The 13,967-nt window shown below is 52.4% G+C and overlaps 1 protein-coding gene across 6 annotated transcripts; it reads right to left on the bottom strand.

Annotated features, from left to right (window-relative positions):
• Positions 1-931: 931 nt before the first annotated feature.
• setd1ba (SET domain containing 1B, histone lysine methyltransferase a) lies at positions 932-13,865 on the bottom strand. 6 transcript variants are annotated; one of them, XM_088392867.1, is made up of 19 exons: positions 13,451-13,865; positions 12,878-12,985; positions 9,602-9,747; positions 9,313-9,411; positions 8,796-9,066; positions 8,182-8,303; positions 6,933-8,078; positions 6,090-6,827; positions 5,439-5,615; positions 5,232-5,325; positions 4,542-4,762; positions 4,339-4,408; positions 3,927-4,256; positions 2,685-3,844; positions 2,224-2,391; positions 2,012-2,137; positions 1,794-1,913; positions 1,429-1,566; positions 932-1,277 (listed from the first exon to the last, which is right to left on the bottom strand). In XM_088392867.1, the coding sequence occupies exons 3-19, from the start codon at positions 9,605-9,607 to the stop codon at positions 1,104-1,106; spliced, it is 5,160 nt and encodes a 1,719-aa protein (XP_088248993.1). In that variant the 5' UTR covers positions 9,608-9,747; positions 12,878-12,985; positions 13,451-13,865; the 3' UTR covers positions 932-1,103. The 6 variants fall into 6 exon arrangements, with proteins under 6 accessions (XP_088248993.1, XP_088248994.1, XP_088248992.1 ...); XM_088392868.1 differs by lacking the exons at positions 12,878-12,985; positions 13,451-13,865 and adding an exon at positions 9,993-11,105 and having other exon boundaries at positions 2,685-3,163; positions 3,425-3,844; XM_088392866.1 differs by lacking the exons at positions 12,878-12,985; positions 13,451-13,865 and adding an exon at positions 9,993-11,105 and having other exon boundaries at positions 2,685-3,586; positions 3,719-3,844.
• Between the last annotated feature and the right edge of the window lie 102 nt (positions 13,866-13,967).

Raw genomic sequence — 13,967 nt, 5'->3', positions numbered from 1 at the left:
AGGTAATAAATAGACATGAGGAGCTGGCTGATTATTCAGTCCTCTTCCTATACGCCGATTCAGCACTTTTTTTTCCCACCCTCGCGCTTTCTCCACACAGCAAAACAATTTTCATAGAATTTACAACACAAAAATGAATACAAAGAAAAGAAACCCAAAGCTTGACACAAGCTGAAATGTGGTGCTACAAGCTCACCGCTCGCTCGCATCAAATGTCACACAGCTCTCGGAGCTCGGATGGTGTAGCGAATTCTCGGGGAACAAAAAAATAGATATATTCGGATAATATTCACAGTTAGCGTTATGTACACGTTTGAGACAGGCGACAGGAATAAAGACGTTTCTACAAGAAACAATCTTTCCAAAGAGGGGGGCGATGGAAGGTGACTTCCTGTACACAGCGGACCTTCTTTTCTTTTGCTTGTCATTTCATTTCCTTTTACAGATCCCTGATAATACTTCTTTTTTGTTTTTTTAAATATTCAGTCTTTTTTTTCCTAGAAAATATCTTAAAAGTGAGACCCCGCAACGACATATAAAAAAAAGTTGCCGATTTTCTGTACAAGTTTACAATCCAAACAGAAAGCAAGTCTCCAGTATTGTGACAGCGGGTCAATGAGAGAGAGAGAAGTCGCGTGGGCCCGGCAAGGCGGAAGTGCATTTGACTTTTTTTTTCTTCTTTTTCTTTTGCAATCGCAAGAACCGTTGGAACACTGACGGAATAACACGTGAACAGAAGCCCGCCGATACCGCGATGGGAGTCGAACGAATGCTTAATTGATGTGCAGAATCTTAAAGTGAATTTTGGCCAGCGACACCGCACGCAACGGCCATGGGCCGGCCGCCTGCCTTTTGTTTGCTCCGATCCCGACCGACTCCGGTCAAATGAGGGCGTTTCTTTTGATTCCAAAAGACAAAGTGTGAATGGAGATTCGATTCCAAAAGACAAAGTGTGAATGGAGATTCGGATCCCCGTTGGGATGCTTACGTTCATCAGGTCGATCGGTGTTGAAAGAAAATCCTCTCGCGCCATTTCGCCTCTTTTTGTGAACAAGTCAAATGGATGGAACAGCACCGTGAATGGTAAACGTTGGCAGTTTGGCTCAGTTGAGCGTCCCCCGGCAGTTCTCGGCGCCGCACAAGCAAGGGATCTTCTCGTCCTCGATGGGGAACTTGTAGTCGTACGTGATCTCCTCGTTGACGTTGATGGGCTGCCGCGAGTAGATGACGATCTTCTTCTGCGACTCCACCGTGATCACCTTGGCGTAACAGTTGGGCTGGAACAAAAACAAACAAATGCATGACCGCATGCAATCTGTCGTGTTTGGGACAGTGCAATCACAATAGTCAGTAAGTAGGAAGGAAGGAAGGAAGGAAGGAAGGAAGGAAGGAGTTAAGGAAGGAAGCTTGTGGCTGAGGCCGCCTTACGTTGCAGCTGTGGTTGATGAAGCGCGCAAAGTTGCCGCACTTGGTGGCGTCGATGATGGTGTCGTGGTCCACGCGGAACATGTAGCTGCTGCCGATGCCCTCCTCCTCGTAACGCTTCTCACGCATGTCCGCAATCACCTACGCGCAAAGGCCACCACAGACACCAAACGCACGACTTGAGTCCACGCAAAGTTGGAGCGCAAAATACTTTTTTTTTTTCTACAACAAAAATATATTGTGTATGTACATAGAATAATTTGATTTTCGTAAAATGATCTTGACCAACTTTAAGCCTCCCAAAAATACAACCTACTTTCTTGTTCCCAAACCATTTGACAAAAGGCTGTTGCCACGGACGCTCTCACCTGTCTGATGTTTTGCCCCACGTACTCGATGACCATCTCGTCGGCGGCAATGGGCTCCAAAGCAAACAGGCCCCAGTCGTGGATGTGCGACTTGCAGAATCGGATCTTCTTCTTACGGAACTGGAAGCGCAGACGTTTGTCGGTAACCATTTTGCGGCAAAAAGACAAACGCGAGCGTGCGAGCGTGCGAGCGTGCGAGCGTGCGTGCGGGCGCTCACTTTTAGCTGGTTGAACTTCAGCAGGTCGCTGTCGCAAGCAAACGATGACAACAAGCGCCGCTGCTCGGAGCGCCGCTCCGAGCCCGCCCTGGTGGAGGCGTGGACTTGCGCGGGAATACTCATACCCTGAGCCACAGAGAGACAGAACAGATCAGCCGCATTCCTGGACAAAAGAATGGACAGAATAAAGCGCGAGCGGCAGGCATCCCCACCTGAGTGTCGACGGGCGGCTCCTCCGACTGCAGCCGCGTGCTCTGCAGATACTTGATCTTGTCCTTCTTGTCAATCTTGTAGTAGCCTTCGCTTCGGGCACAGCCGGTCATGTGATCCCTCATGCCGTCATCTCGCCTCTTCTTCTTCACTCGGGGGATGTTGGTTTGTGCGGGCGGGGCCGTCAAGGAAAGAACTCTGTGGCTTTTGGGGCGAAAGGAAACGAATGCCTTGCTGCCAACAGAGGGCGCTGCTACACAACGTGACTGGGACACAGCTTGCATCTAATCCCCCCCAAAATAGACTAGACTATTCTTATAAAATGACGACTATCGAAAAGAAAACAAAAGAATCCCCCCCACCTCCCGACATTTCCTCAAAAATGTACTTTTTGAAAGAAACCACCTAAGTTGACTTTAGGCTTGAGCAATGCTCGCTGCTCAGCCGGCCGGCAAAGGATATGCGGATGATTAACCCAAAGCGTGTCGTTGAGCCAGTCGTTGCCGTTGTCCTGCTGCAGCATCTCGTCGTAGGTGACCTGCAGGAGCCGGATGTCCTCTTCGTCGATGCCTTCGTTCCAGATGTCGTACAAGATGGTCATCTCCTCAAAGTCGCTGCGTCTGGAGAAGTAGGCGCGAGGCGGCGTGGTGACGGGGGACAGGCTGTCCAGCAGAAGCTCCTCCCAGCCTCGCCGCGCCCGCCGCGCCGGCTTGGTGGCCACGGGGGCCTCCTCTTCGTAGGACAGGAAGCCGTCTTCGGGCGGCAGCATCGTCGTCTGAACCCCCGATTCGGGGCCGTCTCGCAAAGGAGTCGAGTCAGGCGACAGCTCCGAAGACTCCGAGGCCAGGGGGGTCTTTTTGCCTTTGGGCCGTCCCGGTTTGCGTTTGGACGGGACGCCGTCCGCTATCTCGGACCCGGCGTCTCCGGAGGGGGCGACCGTACCTGTTGACGAGGCTCGGTTAGCGAAGGCGCCGACGGGCGGCTCCTTAAACACGGGACGCTCGTCCAGGCTCTCGGAGGAGATCTTTCGATTTAGTGCGGCCGGGTCAGGGAAGACGGGGGTGAAGGTTAAGTCTCGCCCCGGAGTACGAGGGACTCCGGCGCTGAGGACGGGAGACTGAGCAGGGTAGGAGAAAGGACTACCGGGAATGTGCGGGGAGCCCAGCATTAGGCTGCTGCTCCCCGTGAGCGGGGCGTCGCTACCTGGGGTGTTGGGCACCGTGTCCGTGCTCTGGGACTTGCCCAGACCGCGGGCTCGCTCCATCAGGTCTCGGCCCGGCGTGCGGGGAACGTCCTCGTCCGTGGCGGGCAGACGAGCGCGTTGGGGGAGCTCCGGGGGCGGGTGGAGGAGGGAACGACCTTCTACTGCGGGGTGAGGTGGGAGAGGGAGGTACATTAAAGAGGTGGAAGAAGCGGCCAGCGGGGGGGCTTTGGAACGGAGGTGGCACGGGGTCACTCCCACGGGCGTGGCGGCCGCTCCCTCGGCCTCCGCTTTACCTTTGACTTTGCTCTCCTGGTCGCTGTCGGAAGGAAGGGCGCCCGTCGGCGTGGGCGGACGGAGGTTCTCCCGAGGTTCCGACCTGGCCGCGCCACTTTCATCGCCGCTGACGTCTTCCTCTTTGACTAGAAAATCACAAGCGCGCTTCCCTTTAACTTTTTGTAAACAACCCAAAAGTCAACAAATGGCGCAGTTGAGAGATCCCACCTTTGGGCGACGGTGCCTTCGCTTCCTCCGCCTCTTCAGGACTCGGAGGTCTAAATTTAGCTTTGCTGCTCAGCTCTTCCGTGGCGTCCCCGATAAGGACCGGAGGAGGACTCGCCGCCTTGGAGTCCCTCTCTCCCTCTTCGTCCGACGAAGATGACGACGATGACGACGAAGAGGAGGACGAGGAGGTCTTGGTGGCTTTGCCCGCCTCGTCGTCTTCCAACTCCACCTCCGAGACCTCTTCTTCCGAGCTGAGCTCGTACTCGGAGGAGTCCGAGCTGGCCGACGAGGCGTCCGAGCTGCTCTGGGACGACGCCGAGCTCGCCGACTCTGCGGGAGGGAGACGACGGCGTCAGATGACACGCTGCGCGACGGCAAAGGCGTGGCCGTCGGGTAAAAATGCAGTACCTACCGTCGTCGGAGGAGGAGTCCGACGATACGCTGTCGCTGGACGAGTCTCTGTTGGCTTCCTCGTCAACGCTCTGCCAAAACAAAGAACAGGGTGACTTCACGATTGAAGAAAGAAATCAACAAAGCTGTCGCTGTACTAAACAGTTTTTTTCTTCCACCCCTACCTTCCTCCCGTCTACACAATCAAGACTTGAGCGCACTTACTTTACTTGGCGACAGCCTGTCGCCGGGCGCCGTCTCGTCAGCTCGCTCGTCAGCTCGCTCGTCTCGGTCGCCCAGCGACTCCTCCTTGCCCGACGTGTCCGCCTCCTCCTCGCCCTCGCTGTCCAGGTCAAGCGGGCGCGAGTGTCTCCGCTTTGTGGGAACGCCGTCGCCCTCCATTTTGGAGTCGTCCAACGGGAGCTCCGCCGTATCTTGATCGCGCTCTGACCAAGATCAATGACAAATAAGGAGTGCAATCATTGACCTCCAGGATATAGTTTATTTTACATTTCACGTACAAAAAAATCCAATAATTAGGCAAATTAAATCTTTCAAATATTAAAATGATCTAGCACAGCAAGAGCAAGCCTAACCCTAAGCCTCAGCACAGCAAAAGCGAGAGCAAGCCTAACACAAACCCTAACCCTAACCCTAAGCACAGACCGAGCAAGCCTAACCCTAAGCCTCAGCACAGCAAAAGCGAGAGTAAGCCTAACACAAACCCTAACCCTTAACCCTAAGCCTCAGCACAGCAAAAGCGAGAGCAAGCCTAACACAAAATGAATGAATTTATTTGATCATTAATTAGCAATATTAGAATTTATTCAAATGAGTTAAATATATATATAAATGACAAGAAATGAACAGTGATTTGAGCTATCGTAAATAAAAAACAATACAGTACAAAATTACCTTCATCCTCCAACTCGTCATCCACAGGAGTGGAGGGCCGTGCTCGTTTGTTCTCCCCCGCGGCGACGGCCTCTGGCGGGTCCTTCCTTTTCACCTGCGTGCCACATTCCAAAGCTTAACACCAAAGGCGGCGAGCTTGGGAGGAACGAAAGGAACGGAACGGAACGGAACGGAAAGGAAAGGAAAGGAGCGTAGAGCTTTGGCCACCTTGAAGGAGGGCAAGCGGATGGCTCCTCGCAGGCCGATGCCCAGTCCCATGCCCTCGTAACCCAAACCCTCGCCGCCTTTGTTCCAGTTCTCCAGCAGACTTGAGCCCAAAGTCTCTTTGGGTTTAGGTCGCTCTTCTTCCTTCCCCTCCGCACCTTTGATTGGAGTCGAGGATGCCTGAGACAGGAATATTAGGAATTTGAACAACATGAGGATGGAACACTACAATGCAGCAAAGTGACAAAATACTTAAAAATACAGAAGAAGAAAAATGCCACAAGTACGTCCGGATCGACTGCAGTATTACAGTCATCACAGTCTTCCTAATTTGAATAAAGTTGACTTTGACATTTTGATCTGAATAAATACGGTAAACGTGTACTTTCAAGCAAACACTATAGCGCCCTCTTGAGGCCAAGCTGCACACAGCAGAAAGAGCAGCTATATTTCATTGCAGTCACGTTTTTTAACTGATGGCAATTCATTTTCTGGTTAAAGTAATATTCAAAGGCCAGTTTGGGTAGTAAGTTTATCGATCGCTATAAACAGCAGTGGAAAATAATCGTGATTCGTCCCCCCCCCCCCCCCCCCCCCCCCCCCTTTCCCTCAAGGCCAATCCAGGGAAAGCAAATTTGAAAGCATGCAACTTACTTTTGCCGAGCGTTCCTTCTTTTCCCACCACTCGTCGAAGGCCCTGAAAGCCACCACCTCCACCATTTTGCGATTGAGGTCCCTCTTCATGATGGCCTTCAATTCTTTGACAATGACCTGCAGCACCCCTTCCACGGTGGCCTTGTGGGGGTCCTCCTTTTTCGTCTCGTATCCAGGGGGAGGAACCGTGGGGTTGAACTTGGGCATGCCGGGATGCTGCCACTGATGCGGCGGCGGCGCCCCGCCGTGCGCGGCGGCGCCAGCGCCCATGGATAGATGTTGGTACGACGGGGCAAAGGGCCCAGAAGCGGCGCCGTCCAGGAAGTGCGGGTAAGGGTAAGGGCCGCGCGTCTGCGCCATGCGGCTCAGCATCTGCTGCTGCATCTGGAAGGACATGGGCACCGTGCTCCACTGCTCCCACCGCAAACAGTTCATTAGCTCCATTTGGACCATGGGGATCATGCCGGGCGCGTAGGCGGCAGCCATGTGGGGCAGCAGGTGCGGGTGCACGGCCAGGTGAGCCGGATGGCCCGGCACGGTGCCCAGGTGGTGGTGGGCCATGGCGAAGCCCGCCTGGTGGGTCAGGTGGGAGAAGCCCGGTGGGGGCAGGGCCAGGGTCTGGATGGGGGACACGGCCGAGTTGACCACGATGCCTTTGCTACAGTCGCCGCCGGCGATCGGCGTGCCGGGCATCTCGTCGTCAGAAATCTCCATGTCCTCTCCGGACGACTGATGACTCTGTGTGTGTGTGTGTGTGTGTGTGGGGGGGGGGCGGAAAAGATGTCACCGCAAATCCACTACGCTGGCCTGACAATGAACGCGATGACGACAGATGGCGCTTACCGTCTCCATTTTGTCTGTTGCCGCGGGCGCTCGAGGATGTTCCTCTTTGACCTGGCCGTTGCTGTCGCGGTCCAGGGGAGAAGCGCTCCTCTTGACCAGCGAGGCGGTTCCGGGGACGGGCTCATCGTCTTCGTCCGAGTCCGGCAGCGGCGTGGGACTGATGTCCTCCAAGCCCGTGCTACAGGGCCGGGAGTCGGGCGCTCTGCCGCCCGTGTACGGCGGGATGGGGGAGAGCTGCGAGGACGAGGAGGAAATGGGACTGCCCTCCATTCGCACCTCAGTGTCCGAGTCTCGCTCGGCCAGGAAAGGCAGTTTGGTCCTTTTCTCCTTGAGCAGCATCTCGATGCGCGAGTCCAGGCTATTGCGCTCGGCGGCAGCGGCGGCGGGCGAGCCCGGCGACGGGCAGCGCTCGGGCGTCCTCGGGGGAGGCGTGCTGGGATGGGGTCCCGGTTCTGGCGGGGGCTCGGGGACGGGAGGGGTTTCGGGTCCGTCCTTTAAGGGCAAAAGCTCAGCGGGTGCGGCCAGAGGCGGCTGAGGCTGTCGCTGGTACTCGCCCTCCCTTTGGGACGGGTGATGAAACGTCGCTTCCGACGGGGGGAAAGCGGGAGGTAAGGGAGCTTGGTAAGGCGAGAAAGCCGACTTGAAGTTGGGCGTGGTGGGGGGAGGCGCCGTGTAGGAGAAAGAGGGGGTCGAATGTGCGGGTTCGGGCGGGGTGAGGTGCTGCTGCTGCTGCTGCTGCTGCTGCTGCTGCTGCTGCTGCTGCTGCTGCTGCTGCTGCTTGGAGGGCGCATGCTCGGACGTGGCGCCGCGGTACATGTTGCTGCGGTACTGAGGCCTCTCGGGTCTGCGATTGTACGCGTCCTGGAACTTGCTCTCGTGTCGCCGCGACTTGTAGCCTCCGGAGCTCTCCGCCCGGCCAGACTGGTACGCGGGTGTGGACTGGCGACTGGAGTAGCTGGAGTCTTGAGAGAAGGGGGTGCCCGCTTGGCGCGGCGTCCCCTGGGACTGGGGCGTGTCCTGCCGAAGGCTGGAGTAGCCCGTCTCCAGGGACAGCGGCGTGGTGGAGGTGCTGCCGCCGCCGGGCGGCACCGGGCCCGCCGCGGCCGACAAGCTGCTCTCCGACAAGCGGCGGATGGGTTCGCATGACTTTGGAGGGGGACGCAGAAAAATGGCGCTATGAGACGTCGAAGACAACATTTCACCCAGAATTGCACACCAAATAAAAAGCTCAATCAGAGGCGACTTTTACCAGTAAAGCTTCAGCCAGGCTGCGAGGGGAAACTTCTCTGGCTTCCTCCACGCCGACAGGCAGCGTCCGCGGCGTGTAGCTTCCATTCATCAGGAGCTGGAAGTACCGAAGGCGATTCTCACCTGAGGAACAGTTAAGAGACAATGAACACGCGGTTAACAAGTCACAAACACTGACCCAGTCAAAGAACAAATCCAATGAAAAGACAGGTAAAAGGTTCAAAACATTTCAGTCTTTAAAACGAGGTTAAAATGTACAAATGGGTGGGGACCGCATTTCAAACGTTTTTTAAAGTTTCATGGGGGGCTGCAACAAATTCATGGAAAATCCACAGATGAGCTGAACCCTTGGAAATTCAAATGATTCCAAAGTGTCAATAAATACGAGCACGCACGCACGCACGCATTTCAACTAAATGCCATTTGCTGGGGGCGGGATTTGTTTACAGGGCTGAAATTAGGCCCACTGGGGAGTCGCCGGCGCCCTCAGCCAGGGGCTTGAGGGAGCCGGGATTACGTTCAATGAAATTCAATTAGCCCTCAGTTCCCAGGTGATCACATGACAGCTGTCGCCCAAAGTAAGCCAGACGCCGTCACAAGTCCGGAGTTGTTTACCTTTGGGGTCCAGTTCCACGTGGATGATGTTTCCCATCACGGAGGTGTTGTGCAGCATCTGCACGGCCGTCTTGGCCGCTTTGACGCTCTCAAAGAGCACCTTGGCGATGCCCAAGTGCTTCTTGTTTTTGGGGTTGTAAAGGATCTCCACCTGCTCGATGTCGCCAAACTTCTTGCACATGTCCGTCAGGAAGCCCTCGCGGATGTTGTCGTTCAAGCGGGCGAACGTCACCTCCTTCGGGGGCACGGGGCCGATGTAATATTCGTCGATCTTCAGTGAGAGAGTGGATTTTTAGGGGACTCGACAATGCAGCAGTTGTCCGGGAAATGCCGACAAACGCCGCTAATCCCAAATAGACATTTGTTGGATTGGTAAATCGAGAGCGGCCACGATAGGTTGCCCTCTCTTGCACGAGAAAGCCCAAATAAGAGCAAGGGGGTGTGTCTGGAACTTATGACAACCCCTGCTTTCCCACCCACCTTTTACCCCAAGGAAAAGAGTCGCTGTCAAGACTACCTTGAACTTGGGCACCGGTAGGTCCGTTTCTTTGTATTTGGTCCAAAGGCGACCGATCCTCGGGTCTCTGACGCTGTCCACCGGTGGCATCCCCGGGTTCTGCGGAGGAGGAGGCGGGGAGCACATTGCTGACTGTCATCCACCCAAAGCACTATTTCACTCCGACGACAAGTAAACAAAGTAGCGTAAAGTCGCGTTAGCGATGATGGAGGCTGAGTCCGGAGGAGCGATCCTGCCGTCACGGGGCTCGGCTGCTTGACGGCGGCGGCGGCGGCGGCCGTCCACTTACGGGCATGTTGAAAGCATGTCCATCGTAGCGAAACAGCTTGTGCGATCCCTTCTTGAGCGCCGGGTCGATGATCAACTTGAAACTTCTCCAGTTGTGACTCCGCTTCTCCGTCGGGCCGGGGTGAGCGTCCGTGCCGTTGGCCAACGCTGAAAGCACACACAGGGCAAGGCAAAGCCGAGCTAACGTGAGGCAGCGGCGGCTAAAGCACGGACGCTCGATCGCTCGCTCGCCCCAACCCGCTCGTCCCCTTTACCGCCGCCACCAGTTCGCCACCACAAGCACCTTCCTCGTCCGCGGCACTTGCACTAAAATCGTTACTTACACATGCGTGACTTGGTGTGGCTCGGCAAGGCAATTGAGCGAAAGGTGGCGAAAGAAAAGGGGGGCTTACTTGAACTCTGCTTTCTGCCATGGTCCTCGCACAATTTGTTTCTCTCCCCCGGCTTGGACATGATTCGCCCCGATCGAGGGATCCTTTCTTGTTGAATCGGTGAGATAAAGGGGAATCGCTTTTCGCCCCGCTCACATTACATGATTTGGCTGGAAGAAGGGTGGAAGTGGCTCCTTTTTGAGCGAGAGCCCGCACATATTGTGTGGCTGTGGCTGCTGCTGCTGCTCGGGTCTGTGCTCCTGCTGCTGCTGCTGCTGTGAGGAGCTTCAGCAGGGTACGGTAGCTTCTTTCTGTCTCTCCCACAATACACCGCTTAGCTTAGCTTAGCTTAGCTTTGCTTAGCTTAGCTTAGCTTCGCTTTGGCCCCACGTCGAAACGGCGGGCGCACTTTCGCCACGACAACTGCAACCCGCTCGTGGAATAAAGACAAAGGCGCTGTGTAACGTGATACGCTAAGAACTCTCCGTTAAAAAAAATATACAAACACACACGCACACATATGTATGTATGTATACATATATAGTGCGCGTGTGACTTTTTCGGGAATATGTTTCTGTATTTTTCCGTGTCAGGTTGACCGTCTCTCCACGCTTTTGACGAATCTGCTTCCACTTGAACGCATTGACCAAACGTTCGATATGAACTCGTTCGACTCGCAACCGAAATGTCAATCAAATCGAACGGCAATTTCCTTGTTTTTCCAAAACAGCAATAGTCCAAATCTGAAAAGACATTTCAAATATAGAAGGCCGTTTTGAGCTGGTTACTGCATCACCCCAAAGAAATACTGTAGTGTCTTTTCCCATGGTGAACGTCAGCTGACGACGTGTTTACGTTTAATTTGAACATTATATAGGACTTGCTTTACCAAAGAGTTTGCTTTTGACTGGCTGCCAACCCTTATCAGAATCGCCAATGAAATATGAATAAAACCCGTCCGGTGTCCCTTGATGTAGATATTTAAATGTGACTTTAAAACTCAATAGACTTATTTATTTCGTTATTATTTATCTTTGAGGGGGAAGTAATAAGTGATATAATGGGGTTGCGCAAGTGCACGTCTTATCGCCGCGTTTGTTTTCAGAATTAACCAATCACGTTCAAACTCATGTCAAATGGGAGTCAACAAACATCTGCCACCATTTAAGCTGTCACAGTTTAACTCCAAATAAAATTCAGATGTTCTCATGAGTTTCTCCTGACTTTTTTTTTGTTTTTCCCTTTCAAGAGCACCCTTGCATTTGCATAAAAACAGACCTTTTGGAATGATGGCCAAAGTTCACTATTTGATCAGACCCTGCCTGACACATTTTCTCCACATGAGTTGGTTCGGTTTTGTTTCTTCTTCTTCTTCTTCTTCTTCTTCTTCTTCATTGTGAAACTGGCTCCTGTTTGTTCGCTTGACCAAACTACCCAGACATATGACTAGAGATTTTTGCCACATATTAAAGAGGCAGCATTCGCAGAAATTCTGCAGCACGTTGGATGTTGCTGTTTCCCTTTTGGCCGCCTCCCTGATCATATTTGCATATTCATTTGGTGGACATGGTTTGCGTTGTTGTCTTTGGTTAGTTGGTTTTGGTTTGGACTTTTGTTTTTCACTGCCTGCTGATTTTTGTCTGGTTTTGCAGCGCTCAGCCAAATGATTAAAAATGTGAATAAAAGCGTTTGACAGACAGACAATAATGTCATTTTTTCAAACAAGAAAACTACCGTCTGACTAATCTGAATCTCTGCCCGCAGCCGATGCCTCGAGATGCACGACTGGCAATAGAGTGTGTTTGCATTTAGTTGGCCGGGGTTTTCTTCTTTTTTCTAATTGATTGAGGTTTTGTTTTGTCTAAGGCAGGCAACTCGTGTTATTTGACATTGCCTGCTGTTTTCTTCTCTCCAGTGCTCGGGCAATTGGCTGGTTAACAGCGGGCAGCCTGGCCAGCCAATCAGGGTGCAGCACCACGAGGCGCCGTCTGCTATTAGAGGGAGGCACAAGAAGTCCTTCAACACACAGCAGAGAGAGAGAGCGAGAGAGAGAGCGCGAGAGAGAGAGAGAGAGAGAGCGCGCGAGGGCCTGAAAGCTCTCTCTCAGCAGCCATTTTCCTGAAAAACACAGGGACTTAATGGCCTACATGGGTTTCCTTTGTTCCAAAAAGGGATCTTACACTCGATTTCCTCACCTCTCATGGACTATGATAAGATCCTAAGATTGCTTCCTTTGAAAGGGACTGAGAAGAAGGAAGAGAATGTACTGGATGTAATTACCCTGTGAACATTTTCAGCCTTTTTTCCTCTGCTCGGAATCATCCATCTTTGTCTTAAGCCAGGCCACGTGGCACTCCCAAATAGTTTTCTCTTCTTAAAATACATGTAAATAAACTGCTTAATGACTTTGAGAGGAGGAGGAGGAGGAGCAGGAAAAACACAGTTTAAGTATCTGAATGTGTAGTTGAGGCCTTGTATGAGTGGCAATGAGTAAGTCCAGTTTTCTGATCATCTACCATGTTTGTAATGTGAATTAGGCATGCAAGGTATTGCTCATTAAACTATTCTTGTCCTAAAACCAAGTAAGATTTTTTTGAATTTTTTGGTAGCATCATTATTCAATATGCTAGCCTCGAGGTGAATACTAGTGTTGGTCGTCGGTGGCCTTGGTTACGATTTCCCCATTTAATTCAGAACACAACTGCCTTGATGAATGGCTCTGAACATTTTCTCCCACAACAGAATCAGGTGGGATTTTGGAGCTTTGCTCTGGGCAGGATTGGTTCTTGCTTGCTCCCATTTGCCATTTAAAACAAGCAAATGACCTTGCTTCAAGGGCACATTTAATTTCCAGGTCTACAGCGTCCCTGGACAGAGAAGAAGGGAGCACGCTTGACGATATTTACCTCAAATGGAGTGAGCAGGCCTACATGACACAAAAGCAGGAGGAACGATTTCAGCTCCATCTTCGGATCCTCCGACAATGTCATTAGTAAGGCATGGGCAAACGTCTCCTGAAAAGGAAGGAATCCATTAGGGCAAAAGGTAGCGCTCTTTCCAAACGAAAAAAGATCACATCAAATCATGAGTGAGTGCGTCTCGCCATTGCCCCCCCCCCAGCCTGCGAATAACCAACGCATCTTCAACCATCATCTGTTTGGGCAATATGCAAACCATCTCTCTCTCGCTCTCCTTCAAGACGGGATGAGATCAACCTTTAAACCGTCTTCCACATCGACCACTCGCTAAGCATCACCGCATTCAAAGTACAAGGAAATGTTATTTGAGAAGGTAATTGATTTTTTTTTTTTTCCAAACACTTTTCATTGTTTTGCCAGTTTTTCTTTTTTTTTTTTAAATCTACATATAGGCATTCTCATGAGAGGACAGTGAACGCTTGCCAAGTGAGATTCATCAACAGTTTTCCATATACAATTCATGTAACAGTACTTTTGTATTTGTGAATATTGTCGACTTACAGCTGGTATTCAAAATATGTCATCCAAGCCTGTGAAACGCAAACGAATCTTAATGGGGAGAAATCTTGGGACTTTTCACTGCTTTCCCTTTGTCCAATAGTCATTTAGGTGGCTTGTAGGTTTAAAAGTGACGAGCAGTTTCTCAGCTCTGTTCGCTCTCAAAATGGCTTCTCGGCGCGCGCGCGCGCACACACACACACACCACGACGCAGCGCAAAAGCGCAACGGTCTTGTTCTTCAGGCTGGGTGGGTGAGGTCCTCGAGCACGTCAGGGACGATGGGGGAGGGGAAATTCTCCACATTTCCACTCTCAAACGGGGCGTTTTTTACTCGACGTGTCTGTCATTTGAATAGGAATGGGCGAATTGACGACGAATCGAGGCTTCTAAAAGATGGCGACGCTCGGCTATGTAACACCCAAACCGGAAGGCGGTAATGGGAGCTGTTGTGCACGTTGCCAGGGCAACACGCGGGCGGGCTTAGCAAGCTTGCCAAATGAGGTCATGTGAAGTCGGCA

Source organism: Syngnathus floridae, chromosome 12 (assembly GCF_059516105.1).
Source record: "Syngnathus floridae isolate MCC-2025c chromosome 12, RoL_Sflo_1.0, whole genome shotgun sequence".
Classification (NCBI taxonomy): domain Eukaryota; kingdom Metazoa; phylum Chordata; class Actinopteri; order Syngnathiformes; family Syngnathidae; genus Syngnathus; species Syngnathus floridae.
This window is presented reverse-complemented; position numbering and strand designations above follow the sequence as displayed.